The sequence below is a fragment of the Saccostrea echinata genome, unplaced genomic scaffold (genome assembly GCF_033153115.1).
Source record: "Saccostrea echinata isolate AGI-Se365-2 ecotype Australia unplaced genomic scaffold, CSIRO_AGI_Sech_v1 ptg000015l, whole genome shotgun sequence".
Lineage (NCBI taxonomy): Eukaryota > Metazoa > Mollusca > Bivalvia > Ostreida > Ostreidae > Saccostrea > Saccostrea echinata.
This window is the reverse complement of record NW_026889764.1, coordinates 13,267,501-13,284,555: the sequence shown is the minus strand read 5'-3', so window position 1 is coordinate 13,284,555 and position 17,055 is coordinate 13,267,501. Positions and strand designations below refer to the sequence as shown.

The following is a 17,055-nucleotide window of genomic DNA, read 5'->3' as shown; positions in this document are numbered from 1 at the left end:
AAAATCACACTATATTATTAAGGCACAATTTTGGAGAATTTACTACAATCACATTCCAACCTTGGATAAAACTACCTCCTAATGTATTCTTAACATATCCGCTATCTTGCATGATTTATCAACATGCTGAGCATTCCACTTTAAATCCAAATTACATTCATGTAAAATATTCTTAATTTCCACGAGCCATTTTGAACAGGAACCTATATACTAAGTATGAATAGTATATAGTATATAGGTCCCTGATTCTGAACGATAAAAACCTCTTGAAATAATCTGATAAAAAAGTAAGTTCAATGTGAAGGAAATTTTCTATTTTTTCTACACAAAACTTCCTTAGCCAGAAACCAGCCATTCTAGATTTTACTGGTATAGTAAGTGGTATTCTACATGTACCTATCTCTACATAAACAATACAACGAGGAGTAGACTTTTTAGCTTTTTTTTAATTCCATAAGAAAAAATTCTAAAATGTTGCAATTTTCAAAACCCCATATTTCTATGTCATACAACAAAATAGTTGCATTGCATATCAATAGGTTAATTTAATATCCTGGATTTTTCTAAGAACAATTTACCATAGTACATAGATTTTCTTGCTTGTTGTACCAGATGCGATTTTGCATCATCAAAAGTACCTCAGTTGTTACTAGAAAAAATATATTCCAAGATATTGAAAATTTTTATCAATTTCTAGTTTATACTCATTATAAATAAAAAATTTTAAATTATCAGTGTTAATGTTAGAGCGAGAAAAAAATAACAAATCAAATTATTTGGTTTTTAAGAGCATTAACTTGCATTTTCTAAATTTTGACAGTACAAGACGCTCTGTTTGAGTTATCTTTCCTTCTGAGAGAACTCTTCTGTTTAGAAAACCACATTAACTCCATATGACCTCTGACACAAACTTCCTGCATACCAATTAATCCAATGGAGTGCTTGGTAGCAGTGTCAATTGTTTGGAAATGAGTAAACGTGTAATAGGTAGCTAATGTCGTTATTTGACATCAGAGTTTAAACTACAGTGAAAATAACCACGAGCATGCATGGCGCGGGGAAACACAGATGTTTTGTTCAAGAAAAACAGCAAGTTGGAGAGTTTTCTCAAGCGCACCTTGCCAGAGGAAGCGTTCGAGCGCGTGCGGGGATACGAGGCATGCATCATCGTGACAGAAAAAGAGAATAAGGGCTTCAAATATTGTGTTCTGGACGATGAATATATTTATCAGGCGGAGAACCCGCCTAAAAGCCGGGAAGATCTCCAAGTTATGGTTCCTCTCAAGGAAATTATATCTGTTGACCTGGTATGTATTTTGTCTATTGTTGACACTTGTTTACTTTGTATTTTTCTGTTATATCAATCGCAGGAGTTTTCTTCATCAAAATATGTATGATTCTATATATAAATATAAGTAGATCATCGGAGATGGGACCTATAAAAGAGCAAAGCAGGATTTGGATTTTTATTGGAATGAATTAAAATGTGATTGTATTGTTATATGTATGTATAATAACGATATGTAAACGATGAATAGGAGCAGATAATTTCAGAATTTTTGAACGATGTCAGCAAGTATCTACTGAGTGGGAGGTGGGAGGTCTATTTATTTATTCATTTTGTTGCTTATTACAATGCAACTTTATTCATTTCATGATGTTAAGAATTCTTCAGTTTTTTTGGTTAGGATATGTTAAAAATTGCATAAAATCTAATGTTTATTTTCACTTAAAAATTTTCTGGGGGTCTTTAAAAAACTAACTGGTTTTCAATTTTTTTTTTATATTTCATTAAACTAATCTCTATACATGCATTTATAAATTTAAAATATGATTAAAACAATTTAAAACGAAATCTGTATTAGTTGTTGACATATGTATTTCTATCAAAAATATCAAGCACCCAATGATGGACCTAAGTTCACTTGATTGACGGGGGTACACAGTCCAGGTAAATCTGAAGGCGGTGCTTATTATCTGGAGCTTTAATCCTGCTCGTAATTAACTCCTCATTGTCATCACCCCATATGACTCTAAAGGATGCGCCGCGTCTTCTTGTTTGTTTAACGATTAGCACTTTGAAATGGATTATCTTTTTTTAATTACCGTCAATTTACTCTCGGAAGATTATTCATTTATTTTTTTTTCTCGCTTCATGGATATATAACAATATAATCCATCGCATAATTCTCGCATAGTCCCTATCATAATAAAATGCTTCAGAATATATTGAATAAATATATTCAAAATAATACATTTTTGTTTGTGCCGAGATGTCTTTTATGTGAGCCGAGGTGTCTCAAATATTAGGCTGACCCGTCAGGGCCGAGGTGTCAATGGGCCGAGATGTAGTTGGGCCGAGGTGTCGTTGGGCCCAGGTGTCTGACATTCGTAGTATATATAACAAATCAATATCGTACTGGACAACAATAAATGTAATTCTGCCTCAATCAAAGCTTAAATTAGTTCTTCCATTGCAAATATAAGAAATAAAAGTTTATAAATTTCTTTTTTTCTTTCATTGAAATAGTTAATTATTCAAAATTGCAACAAAAATTTCCGACATCAAAGTTGCAGCTCATATTGCTTTACAATTTTGTTCATAAGACATATTATTAAAACTTTTCAGTGGATATACTTAAGGAATGTCTAAGAAAAGGGAAAAAATGCTGAAAATTAATGTCTGTAATTATGATGTCGTATGTTTCTTTTTCAGGTTAATGATTTTCCAGATTTCTTGAGTGGTGAAGAAAGGACTAATACTCAACACATACAGGTGTTTCATTGGACATCTGATCAAATAAAGAAACGATCACTGAGAAAATCGAAAAAATCTCCAAGGACAGGTTCATTATCTGATCTTCATGGTGATCGATCAAATGCATCAACACCGTTGGAAAATATTTCTATTCAAGAAGGAAGTAATTGGTCTGAAGATTACGGTTACATAACACAAAGCACATCAAGTTTACAGATAAACAGTAGCAGGCCAGAGAGCCGTGGTTCTGTGAGCTCATCACAGGGACTTAAACCAAGCAGTAGAGAAATTAAGACCAGCAGTCTAAAAAAGAAGAAAAGAATAGGTGATGGGATGGAAGACAGTGTACTTAAGGCACTCAAAGAAGAAATGGAGGATGGGCAGCTGGAAGACATGGATGACCTAGATGGAGTTTTTTCTGCCTCATACACGTCCATTCTTCAGTCAACTCGAAGAAGCAAAGGCAAGGAAGGACCAGGTCAAAGGAGGTCATTGGATCATCGGGAATCAATAGACACCACTCTCAGTCAGTCTGGGTCAGTACGGCCCCAGCCAAGGGCCCCTTCTATTTCCACTGAAAATAAATTAAATGTTGTTAGTAATCAAAATAATTCTTCTCATGATCAAGTTGAAGCAGAAAAACCCCAGCTCTGTAACTGTTTTAGCCTTAATTGTTTCCGATCTTCACGTGTGTCTTGTGGTCGTGATGATATGGTTAAAGAGGATAGCGGTAAGAAACCTGTTGTGACCAATGGAAAATCTTCCAATGATGAAGTGTTCTTTACTGGTAGTGCCCCTCAGAAACCTGAGATAAATATTGATGTCACTTCTGATATTGCTAGCCAGGGACACAAGGGGTCTATGCAATCATTAGTACAGGAACCTTTAGTAAACTCCCGTCGTTCATCAGTGACGACAATTCGAGGCATATCCAGGGCAGGGACCCCAGCTCAGGAGTTTGATGGCACACGTAGTGCCAGGTAAGATGTAGGCTAGTAGCATGGTTACTATAGTAACTGGGCAGGTGTTTGAGCGCACTTCCACCTCTTGTACTGACATTTCTGTTGATTTATTGTGCTAATCACTAGTTTTCTTTCCCATATTTCCCTCAAAATTTGATTTGTTGATTTTAATCTCAAGTTTTCTACATCTTTCTGTTGCTGTTTTATAACACTTTCTGGTGTCTGTCATAACAAGAATTTTTTTCTCTGTATATAGTATATAGTAGCTGTCTGACAGTTCTTATTAAATGTTACCAACTTTTAACTTATGAAACACTGGTGATGAGTGAAACCTATATTTTGATTTATGTTGTTTGAAGTTAAGACACGGTGTCAACATAAGATACAGGTATACATGTACCATTCAAGTCTCACATCATTTGTCTTCAAAAATCAGCAACAAGTTTTATTACATCATGTTTGTGGCATGTGATGAATGATTCTTTCCTGATCCATCATCAATGATACAAGAAGCTTTCTGCTTATGTTAAGCAGTATCTGATAAGCTGTCCTGGGAAGAAAAAAAACACCATCATCCATGGTCAGATTAGTCACATCACTTTCAATATGACTCCACATATTAAAATTTTTGAGAGATAGTATAACAAAAAAATGTGATCGAATCTTTTTCAACATTTTTAAAGAGAGGGAATATAAAGTACACTCACATGTTGAATCAACTGTCTGACCTCTCTGCCGATTGGAAAAGGTCTTAATATTACCTAAAACAAAACAAAATTATAAATCATCATTTTCAAGTGTATCATATTGTTTACTGGAATTCATCTCTGAACATGCTGAATGCATTTTTTTTTTTAAATTAAATTTAGTACAATGTCCAGGGTTTTTATTTTTAGGAGTTGTAGAGGGCCTATATTTTGCCCCATTCCCAATGGTAAAAAGAATGTGTTTTTCCCAATTTCATAAAAGGAAATTCCCCAAAGACAATTGAAACAAATATGGTTTAAAAAATATCTGAACTCAGTAACATATATCAGGAATTGTGCTCCAAAAAAAAAAAATCTAAAAGGCATGCATGCTCTAAAATCTGATTGACTGAATGTAAAATAAGTCTGACAATAAATACCTTGCAAATAAAAAAAAAAAAAAAAATTCCTATTTGAATTTTTGTAGAAAATGTTAAATATGAAATATTATATTTTTCCCAATTTAAATGAAATGTCCCTATTTTTTCCAAATAGAAAGGCCCAGGCCCTTGATTTTGACCTTAAAAAAAACCCTAATGTCGACGTCAACATATTGGTCTCCCTAATTTGTACAATGTTAGTACCTTTAATCCCAGTATTTACATGCATGATATGATAAAGCTGTAGTATGACTAGTTTTTCCAGGCTTACTTTCTGCTTTTAATTAGTTGTATCTGATTTTGGAGGACAGACTTATATATTAACACTTGTATATTAATTATAGGATGTCTATATTGTATATATTCTATATATATTTTATATATATATATATATATATATATATATATATATATATATATATATATATATATATATATATCTTTTAAGTGTGCTAGAAAGACTTTTGTGAAATTAGTACATCTAATTGAATTGATTAAAAGTAAATAAGAACAAAGTTATTACCCCTAAAAATCCACTTTCAATCTTCGCCAAATCTTTTTTTCAGTACATGCCCTTCGGGCAGGTTTAACCACTTATTACACTAGCCTGAACAAATATTTACATGCCCAGAATTTTATCAAGTAATTTTATTCTTATTTGCCTTTTCATGCCAAGGAAATGATCCGAAATCATTTCTATCGATCTATTGTCTCGCCATTAATATTGTTTTCAACCTGTACACTTTTTGTGTCTCCTTTGCAAAAGAGTTCCTTGGAAGTCACGTATTGTTTTCAACGTATATACTTTTTGTGTCTTCTTTGCAAAAGAGTTCCTTGGAAATCATGGTAGAATAAACTATCGTTAAAATTTTATTTGGTGCTCCACCTTAGATGAAAAATCAGACTTTTAAGTACATTTAATGTTATTGGCATTATTGAATTTGATAATACGGAGGCTTAGGCCTCAGATTTTACATGCCCTTGGGGCTTGTAAGTATGCAATTTCCATATGCCCGCTTCCAATTTTACCAGGTCCCAGGCTTCGGACTCCCGGGATTTGTCGAAGACTGCACTTTTGCATTTATTATATGAATTCTCAGTTCCACATTATTTGGAGACTGTTGGAAAATTTTTTGTTTCACCTGAAATGAATTCCTTGTGAATGGTAACAAAGTGAAGTAAAAGTTCTTTGAAAGTGTTGCAGCAATTTTTTTTCTACCCATTGGGAAAGGGTCCGGTACTGGTACAATTGGGAAAAATAGCATTGAAGCAGAGCAAAGGAGAATTTTCTGTCATTTAAACAAATGAAATGTATTTGCATTTATTCCAACTACATTACCTATTACTCCATGTTTTAAAGAATAAACAACATGTATTTATTGTTTTTCGTATCAGTGTCCCTTGTTTTCGCATTTTCATGCTTCAATTTGTCAAAATGTACGACACTATGCTGTCTACACCACAGGTCCCACCATATTACGCCTAATCTCTACTTTTGATTTAAGTGAAACAGTAAGTCAACTTGTTCAATGTTGCATATAAAAAGAAATACGATGTCATCATAGTCTATTGCTGGGCAGTTGAATTGGGAATTTTTAGTCTCAAAATTGGGAAAATTTTAAAATGTTTCTGGGCATTGGGAATGGTACTGTTATCGGTACCAGTTATATAAGGAAAATAAAACACTGTGTTGGTTCCATTTAAAAGAAAAGTGCTGAACTCTCCCACCTTTTTTGAGCATATGTTCGATTAGCCTTGCAGGCTCAATGACAGCATTTGAAAAATGGAGATACTCTTGGATCACATGGAAAATTAAAAAAGGCAGTAATTTTCAAGAGCAAGACCTCCTACAAATGTATCCATACTGTTTCTTTCATCTTGAAGCCATATCTTGTACTTGACCTGGTTCCAATAAATTGGTGACAGGCCACCAGGATTATGTCCATTTTCATTCTAAGGGCTTAGTTGGGCATAAAATGATGCTTGGCTGAAGGTCACATGTCTTGAATGTACATGGGATTAACTTTCAAACACTGTCAACTTGTGTGTGACATGGTTTTAGGGTCACGTGATCACCTTATATTCACTTTGTATGGAGTTTTCCAAATCACCCCAGTGAAAGCACTGATAGAGAGAGAGTTGATGCATGTGTTGGCACTGAAAACATCAATTTCTTTTATTGTGTTGGTTTAGTTTATCAATTTTATGCCAACCTCTAAACAAATACTGTATCTTCAGATTTTTACTTCATTTTGTGAATGTATTATGAATATCCTCTAAACTTGGTACATGTACATACATATATTCATATTTTATTTCAAAATTCCATTTTAATCCAAAATGTTTGGAATACTTAAGTAAATTTTAACATACCATTGAATTATAACAAAATGTACCAGTATGTAAGTCATTAGATTGTGTGATACTTTGCCATTTAATTTTATTGCTAATGCCTTATTTATTCCTGTATTTAAAAAAAACTGTTTAGTTATATACATTGTACCTGCAGATGTTTATAAATAATCCTCATACAAAAATACATGCTTTGACCTGAGACTGTCTATTTTTAGTAACCTTGGTATGGCTTCCGTGTCCGATTTTGGAAGTTCAATCATCAGAGTCAACACACTTCTGGCTCCCGAGGAACGAAAAAAGACATCAGTCAGTATTTACCTCCTAAATCTTCAGTCCCCCATGCTGATGCTGATCCGCAGTGCATGGAACAATTACCTCATTGTAAGTACTTTATGCATGATTTTCTCCCTATAGCTAAGAATAATAACAAGGTAATTATTCATAAAGTACTTCTAATGATCCTATTTTGTTTGCTTTGTTTTGTGTTTAGACGGTGGCTATTTATAGCCACCAGCTATTAATTGCTGCTGCTTTTGGGCTATAAATAACAACAGTGTAAAATCATGAGGACCCTAGCGGCGATTTTTGCAGAGTAAAAATAATGAAAATAGGGTTGATTCAATGTTTGAAAATAAAATGCACATAGTAAAGAAATACTCTCAAGTTATTTCAAAGACATTTTGTTGATGGACACAGAGCTTAATTCCTGATATTTGCCGTTATCGATATTTCTCGCTTCTTGAATATTCATTAAATTACGCCGACCTATAACTAATTCGTACACAGACTGACTCGTATATTCGTATGCAAACTACAGAAATTTAACATTGTGTTAGTGTAAAATTTAAATAATATTTATTAATATAGTCAGAATATTTAAGGAAAAAATATTTGAGAATAATGGTTTCACATTTTAACTTTGAAATCAAATAATTATAATTGCTAAACAAACGCACGTTGGTTTCTTAGTTACATGTATGTGACAAACGGTAATTACGAGACATTCCCAATTTGATACTCCCTAATTATGAGATACTTCATGCTAGGAAAGCATTGATATCCAAATTTCTCCAATTCCAAAAGTACAATATGATTCCAGGATTGCACATTCCTTGTTCCGGAATTGCATGTTTGATAACTGTTTTATTTGAGACATTTTGTAGAATTTTTATACAATAAAACTTTTAAAGTTAACTGTAATTTTACGATGTCTTTCGATTGTTTGAATTTATAATATCTACTGACGATAAAATATTAGAAATATATATATTTATTTTCGGAAAGAAAAAAAAAAGATCACGAGATCTTATCGATAATCAGTTAATAAAAGAGTTGTTGGAGCAGATACGATGCCATAAAATTTGCAAAGTTTATTATGATTCTATCTAAAAAAAAATAAATAAATAAATAATATTAAGCCATTGCCTAATTATCTCGGACACAAAAACTACTGAACGAATGCTAATTTATCAAAGTTATAATTAAAAAGACTGTGACGGACAAAAGTTAACAATATATTTCATTCGTATTTGAAAATTCTATCGTGCCTCGAATGAAATTTACCCTTTAAAAAGTGTAAGAAAAATGGTACTAAAATACATGTGTATGAAATATTAGGATTTTCTTGCGAATTTAGTGGGCTTAATTTAGGTCAGTCTTCTCCTGCTTGTGTTCACAAATTAAATTTTGTATTGCGCAATGACTAGCAGCAATAAGCAGGGTCAGTGCATATTAAGATTACGTATGAGAAATAGCATCATCACAAACCACAGCCAAAATATACAATCTTCTCCCATTCTGAAGAGAACTATATGCCGACTCCGAACCGTGGCTTGAGACAATGGAGAAATAGAGGCTGACAAATATTTTGTTTCTCTGTTCTTCTTTTTTTTTTCTTTTCGAACAGAATATATCAAACAAAAAAGTAAGACTTCTGTACAATTCCTAAAGTCTTTCAAGCTTTTAGAAATAAGCTAGTTGATTACAGCCAGGGAATTTGGCAAATATGGGAATCCAAGGATAAAGTCTATTTCATTATCTTTCTGCATATTATTTATGTCGCACAGTCTACAGTACATGACCAAAAGTGATTCATCATTTCCCTTTTTACCATATACTTTATGAAAAGTAAGTTTTTGTTTAAAAATATTGTGGGTTCAATTCTACTCAAAATTTTAAAAACTTTTCCAATAAGTTACGAAAAATTGATCGTATTTTCTTGGGGGGGGGGGGGGGGATTGCAAAATTTGATTACTGATCACTGAGTAAAGATTTGAAATTATAAAGTCAAAATTTCTAACTTCAAAACACCACGATTTCATTACACATTTTTGTAAAACATGCATCTTAGAATAGAAATGTTCGGTCACGACATTAGTATATTAGGAACCTTGATTCCCTTATTATTTAACATTTAGGGTAAACTGGGTTTGACACTTATTAAGCATTAATTTATGGGGAAAAGTACTAAAACATCCCAAAATCCATTATTTGAATACATAATTTCAATCTGTCCATCATCCTTAAATATGTTTTCATTTTTAAATTTGCAATTATGACTGTACACCACAATAGAACATATAGAAAAAACCCTGAAATGATCAAAGTTTCGTTTCTGGCATTTCAGGATAGTTTGTTTTTTTTATTCAATCCTTATTTTATAATAAACCTAATGTAGAAAACTTCATGCAATAAATTCTCATTATACTACTGTACGGAAATATAGTTTACTTATTAAAAACATGTATCGTGAAAAATTGCAATAAAATTTCGTAATTTCCATTATATCATTTTACAGATTCTTATAATTTTTTATCTCATTCAATGCCAGTCGCCGTGAGGCGCAGTGGTTAGCATTTGCTCTAGAGTCACGAACATGAAGGAGTCGATCCTCACATAGCGGGTTCAAATCCCACTGCGGGACGTGGAGACAGTTAAACCGAGGTCCTGTGTCGCAGTAAGTGCTGGTCAGAAAAGATCCCTCACTACTCAATGGCCTGGAGTGCTGAATATAGATCTGAATTTGCAGCCCATCAACGGCAATAGTGATGTCTCAATATGAGTGAAAAATTCTTGAGAGGGACGTTAAACAAACAAAATCATTCATGCCACCATCTATCAGTACTCACAGTACTTTGATTTGTTTGTATGTTTCTTTTTAGTACAGTTGAACTTCGATATCTCAAACACTGATATCTCGAATACCATGGATATGTCGAAGTGATTTGGAAGTCCCAACCGCTTATTCTTTAAGTATTTCACCCTGGATATCTCGAATCCTCAGATATCTCGAAGTATTTTCTTGGTCCCATTGACTTCGAGATAACGAGGTTTGACTGTATTAGCAAGGTCAATTGGACTTGAATGGTTGAACCTGCAAATGAATTAGGGGGAAAATCATTATTAAGAGTACTTTTTGAATAATTACCTTGACATCATTCTTAGTACTTTAGAAATATGTCAGTGTGAGTATATATAAAGAATGATAGTATCACATTACCATTCAGAACACTTTAGGGGTAATTACCTCCCTGTAAGCACTTTTAACATTTCTCATAAATATTGTAATGATTGAAAAATTTTAATGCAACTTTTGACTTGGTGTATGTGGTTTAATGAATTGTTGTTTGTGAGAATCATTTAAATTTGAATTGTGGATTTACAGATCAATTATGTATATACTATACGACAATACATTCAGTCCTTGTCAGCAGCAAAATATTTAATGTCAGAGTATAAAAACATGCAGCTCAATCAAGTAGCAATATACTGTCCTTCTGCAAGACATATGTTCAGTTCTGTGTTAATAAGATCAAATAAAGATTGTGTCTCTATTGCTATGGAGATGTTTACTGGTTTCCATCACAACCAGTCAGCTGACATTTGGGGTTCCATTTATTGTGACCTAGTATTGATTTCTCTAATTATTCTACATTTTTTTCCTTTAGTAACTGCATTTGATCTATATATTGAATAATCCGTGTGTTGGCATTTGTCTATAGTCACTTCATTATTTCGCTGTGTCACAGCGAACAAAGGGATGCTCCTCAAGCAGACATTAAAATAATGACTTTTTTGTATTGATGTTGAATCAAGTGGCTTGATTGAACTGGAACACAGAAAGTAATTGAGGGATGGTTGGAAAGAAAAGTACATGTCATTGACTTTAAGTTAATCGTAGGGTCAAAGTAGAAAAAATGCATTTATACACATATAGGCATCGGAAGCAAATTGAAAGTGGGGGGGGGGGGGGGGGGGCTAAACCAACAAAAAAAGGGTAAGCCTCAATTTTCAATGTCTATATTTATTTCTATCTTTGCAAAAAAGTGGGAGGGGGGCTAAGCCCCCCTAGCCCCCTTGGTTCCAACGCCTATGATACAAGATCATATAAATCTGGAAAGACTGCAAGGAACATGAAATCAGGTGGCCTATAACGTCTTGGAGACTCGGAAGATCTCTGATGTCTTGTAAATATTGATATCTCTTTGTGAAACAGTCGCCAGGTGAATCAGAAAACCTGTCATAAAGAATTAAAGATATTAGATAGGTTTATAAAGTGTGTTTATCAGATAGCCAATTGCATGTACAAACAAAAAAGTCGAGACAACTTGAACAAGTTGGTCATATGACCTGCTTGTATATGTTTGGAAGCTAATACTTTACTGAATGAAATTTTCTGTGTCTCAGAAAAGAAATTCTCTTTTGGCTGAATAAAAATTAGTTTCGGTCAAAGCAGTTTTGAAATGTGGCTTGTTTGACTGTTCAATTAGGAGTTTAAAGAAAGAAAAATGAAATTTAAATTTTACGGTTCTATGTGAATACACCATATTGAAATGTTTATAATCAAGATAAAGCAAATCCTGTTTGATATTTAGGAGTGTAGACACAATTTATTGCTCAGTACAATTTATCATTTTAATTTTACGTCACGGTACTCCAAAACAAATGTACTGATCCACTTGTATGATGTAAAAGACTGCTTATCTAAAGTGGATGTTGTTGGTGAATTGTTGATGTGTGTTAGGGAATGAAATTTTGACTTTTGAAAGTACATTAAATTAGGTTAAAGCTTTGTAATGTCAGAAGATAATGTTTATTTCATGTAAAAGAGGTGTTTGCAGTCGGTACATTCCTTCATAAGTGTATAAAGTTCTGTGATTTGCTTTGCTCAAGTATTTAAATCATTTTTATGCCCCGCCATGAATATGGCCGGGGCATATAGTGTGTGTCATGTCCGTCTTCCGTCCTTCCATCCTTCCGTCCTTCTGTCCTTCCATCCTTCCGTCCTTCCGTCTGTCCTTCCGTCACACTTTGCGTTTAGCTCTGTTCAAAGCTCAGTTTCAAAGAAACTATCCAAGATATTTTTATCAAACTTCATATGCTGATAGATATTGATGAGGGCTATGCAACTGCATCAACATTTTTTGACCTTGACCTTTCCTTTGACCTTGACCTCACTTTTCTTAAATTAGTGTTTAGCTCAGTTTTAAAGATACCATTCAAGATAGTGTAATCAAACTTTATATGTTGATACATACTGATGTAAGCTATTCAATTGCATCAACATTTTTTTGACCTTGACCTTTCTTTTGTCCTTGACCTCACTTTTCTTAAATTAATGTTTAGCTCTGTTTTAATGAAACCATTCAAGATATTTTTAACAAACTTCATATGCTGATACATACTGATGAGAGCTATTCAACTGCATCAATATTTTTTACCTTGACCTTTCCTTTGACCTTGACCTCACTTTCTTAAATAAGTTTTTAGCTCAGTTTTAAAGATACCATTCAAGATAGTGTTATCAAACTTCATATGCTGATACATACTGATGAGAGCTATTCAGCTGCATCAACATTTTTTGACCTTGACCTTTCCTTTGACCTTGACCTCACTTTTCTTAAATTAGTGTCAAACTTCATATGCTGATACATACTGATGAGAGCTATTCAACTGCATCAATATTTTTTGACCTTGACCTTTCCTTTGACCTTGACCTCACTTTTCTTAAATAAGTGTTTAGCTCAGTTTTAAAGAAACCATTCATAATATTTTCATCAATCTTCATATGCTAATACATACTGATGTAACCTTTTCAACTGCATCAACATTTTTTGACCTTGACCTTTCCTTTGACCTTGACCTCACTTTTCTTAAATTAGTGTCAAACTTCATATGCTGATACATACTGATGAGAGCTATTCAACTGCATCAATATTTTTTGACCTTGACCTTTCCTTTGACCTTGACCTCACTTTTCTTAAATTAGTGTTTAGCTCAGTTTTAAAGAAACCATTCATAATATTTTCATCAAACTTCATATGCTAATACATGCTGATGTAACCTTTTCAACTACATCAACATTTTTTGATCTTGACCTTTCCTTTGATCTTGACCTCACTTTTCTTAAATTAGTTTCTGAATCAAACGTCATATGCTGATACATACTGATGAGAGCTATTCAACTGCAGCAATATTTTTTGACCTTGACCTTTCCTTTGACCTTGACCTCACTTTTCTCAATTTGTGTTAAAATGTTGCATTACTAATATACCCTTGGCGGGGCATTCATGTCCTATGGACATATATCTAGTTTTTTTAATTATGAAAGACTTACATATGTAATTGAAATAAAAAAAAAATATATCAATGATATGAAAGTATAATAATTACCGTTATGTAGAACAAATGAAAATTATTAAACTTTTTTGATAAATCAGAAGTAAAAAGAGGATCTTGGGATTGTTTTATGATTCAAGTTTTATTAACTTTTAACATGTTTAAGTTCCTAAAAAATAGAGACACAACACAAAACAAAAATTTATGATACATAAATTTGTAATGGTCCGAGAAAAAAGGTTTTTATAATGCAGTCTTACTACATGCACATTTAATGTGCATCTTCTGTAGTTTTCCAGCTTTTCTGCCTCAGTTGAGTTATCAATGTCAGGTCAAAGTTTAATATTATTAATTTGCCATTGATCACTATCAAACCTTGTTAAAGATCAGAACCAAAATATTTTTACATGAATGATTTTTCTTTTCTTTTCTTGTAGAAACACACCCTTAACATTGATTTAGATTATGAAAAAAGCTTCAAATCAAGTGCGATAAGAAGTGGTCCTGTCCAAAGGTATGATATCATCAGGAGAGAGAGAAAGGGAGAGAGAGTACAAAGTCTATTTGGAAATAATGTTTGGTTAGAAAATGAAATGCATTAATATGTCTCAAAATATATTTGTGCATATAGATTTGACATTTTTATTGGTCTATAATTGATCCTAAATTTAATGGTCTTTACATAATACTGAATTTTTTTTCTTCAGATTTGTACCCATTTTATTAGCATATATAGTCTAAGTCAGTATAGAGTGCCGTGCATGTACCATGCTTAATTATTTTGAAATTCATGAGAGAAATTGTATACATTGCACAGTAGTCAAGTTTAATAATGGGAATGTTTTAAAAGGACTGTGATACAAATGTCAAAAGATCTGGAGCTCTCAATGAAATAAAAGAAATTTAAATGTTGAATTTTAACATGTGAGCAAGCATAAACATGGAATAAGGGGACATTGATTGGACGGGGGGTTGTGGTGTGATATGACTGAAGATGTTTACGACTTGTAGTCATGAGTTGTTATGTATGCTTATGAATGATCTAAAATAAGCTGATCAGATTTTATATTCATTGAAAATGCAGTCACCACTTTAGAAATTTTGCGGTACTTCATGTAGAACAGTCAGGTTTATTTAAATAACTCAATTAAATTTACATTGTATTAAATTGTAAACTTTTCATCTTATATTTAGAAATTTATTGACGTATGTAACTAAAAGGTTCAATATACTGTTAAAGGAAAGTTAAATTAAAAAATTTGAAAATAAATCTTGATATAATGAACAGGGTGGGCTTTGTTCACAACACACACATTAACCAATGTGATATTGATCAAATGCATCAAATAAAAAACCCAGCCATCTTTATCAGCATTACATTGGAAAGTTTCCTTTAGTAAATGATAAAAAAGTCAAGCCTAGCTATGCTTTTGTTTTTTAAGCATATTAAAATTTTGTGTTAATGGCTGCATGCTTCAACAAAACTGTACTCAATGAAATCTTGTATTTAAAATGTCAGATTTTATTTCTTTGTTCAGTTTACCATGGTGCCTTATCATTAATTTGTTTGTTTGTTTGTTTTTTGTTTAATGAGTTTTTATCTATAAATCAGATGCCTTGATGCTACAGCTGTATATAGCCACATTTCACAATTTATGGTTTTACGATAATTTAGATGACCCAGTAAATAGGTTTATTGTATGTATGTACAATCATGATTGATATGGTCATATGGTATTGAAAATCTAAGATAAATATAAATTTTAACAAGTTTGACGATGGAGAGTTAGCTTACAAACAACTTAACAAAACAACCGAAGAGTTCGACTGCATAAAAATACGACACCATGTTATGTTCTGATCTGATATTAAAATCTAGTACTTAATTATAAATCTTTATACAATGTAGTCATATACCACAAGCACTTGACATTTTAAATCTTTTTTTTTCTTGATAAAAATATTATAGTTTGGGGATATTTTTATCAATAAAGAGAAAGGTTTAAAACGTCAAGTGCCTGTGTCGTATACTTTGTCTCAGAACATGCAAAGCGTCAAACTCTACATAGAATTAAATGTGTGTCTGAACAGAGTTCTTAATTATTATGATTATTTTATTTTTCTGTGCGGTCAGAATCCCAAAGTACAGGTAGGTTTTATTGTCGTACCTAGTTCGTGTCAGACTATCATGGCTGTATGTTTTGTTGACATCTTCCTTAAATTCACAAAATGTGACAAGGGTGGTTGATGGAGCACTATTTAACTGAAGCCATTTATCCATCTGACTGTGTTAAGGTTGCTACACAAATCTGTCATTTCACATTCCTCAGATCTGCACAAATTAAAAAAAAATCTACTTATATATTGGGGAGGTTGATGTAACACCTTTTCTCAAGGTGTGATGCAAAGAAAAGCCAATGTGTTAAACTTCTTTTACTTGATAACAGTTTGTTGGGTACTCTACTTTTCATTTTGTTCTCTATCAAGGCCTTCTCTATAGGAAATGACTTTACCTTTTGAAAAAAAAAAAAATATGTACCTGACTGTGAGCACCATGTACTTATTTGCACACTGCTATTTGCATAGGGTATGTCCATCAAAAACCACTTCATATCAGTTTATAACATCATATTTCAGATTTTATTGAGCATAGAGATGTACATCTCAATTAGGTATAAATAATATCCATAAATACAATATCTCATATGAACAACATACATGTATTTAGCATAATAAGTAAGGGTGATCACAACATTTGGAAATTCCCTTCAAAATTAAAGAATATATATTTTCCAAGGTTATGTATATTATTTGCTTTCTATTTGGACTATTATAGTTAACAGTTGGACTAATTTATAAACACCTAAGGGTGACAAGAGTAGTAGTTTTAGATATACATTTGTACTTTTATCTCAGATTTTCTTATTTTGGGCATTTTTAAAAGTATACAATGAAATTCATCTTCTAAATCACCGATGGTACAGAAATAAATTTTCTACAATACTGGTACCTTGGGGTATCATTATATCTTCCTCTTTCAATTTTCAAATCATGAGCACATAATGTAGCTTATTTGAGTGTTCTATAAATTGTGTAAAGGTTTACAAATGTATTATTGTAAAGTAAAACTATCCACCAAATGTAAATATGAAAATCCTTTGGATGAAGCATAAAAATTAAAAAACTCTTTTTGTTTAAAAATGTTACAAATTCTTTCATACAATGTCTTGACAGAT

General features: G+C 32.5%; 1 protein-coding gene across 2 annotated transcripts in view; it reads left to right on the top strand.

Moving 5' to 3' along the window:
* Positions 1-926: 926 nt before the first annotated feature.
* Positions 927-17,055, top strand: part of LOC133187549 (uncharacterized protein C12orf56-like) — a 26,216-nt gene continuing 10,087 nt past the window's right edge. The window contains exons 1-4 of one of the 2 annotated variants that reach the window (XM_061322951.1): positions 927-1,307; positions 2,717-3,294; positions 7,417-7,582; positions 14,257-14,333. In XM_061322951.1, the coding sequence (XP_061178935.1) occupies positions 1,050-1,307; positions 2,717-3,294; positions 7,417-7,582; positions 14,257-14,333 (1,079 nt within the window). In that variant the 5' untranslated portion in view covers positions 927-1,049. Of the gene's footprint in view, positions 1,308-2,716; positions 3,739-7,416; positions 7,583-14,256; positions 14,334-17,055 lie in introns of both variants that reach the window. The other variant, XM_061322950.1, reaches the window with a different exon arrangement.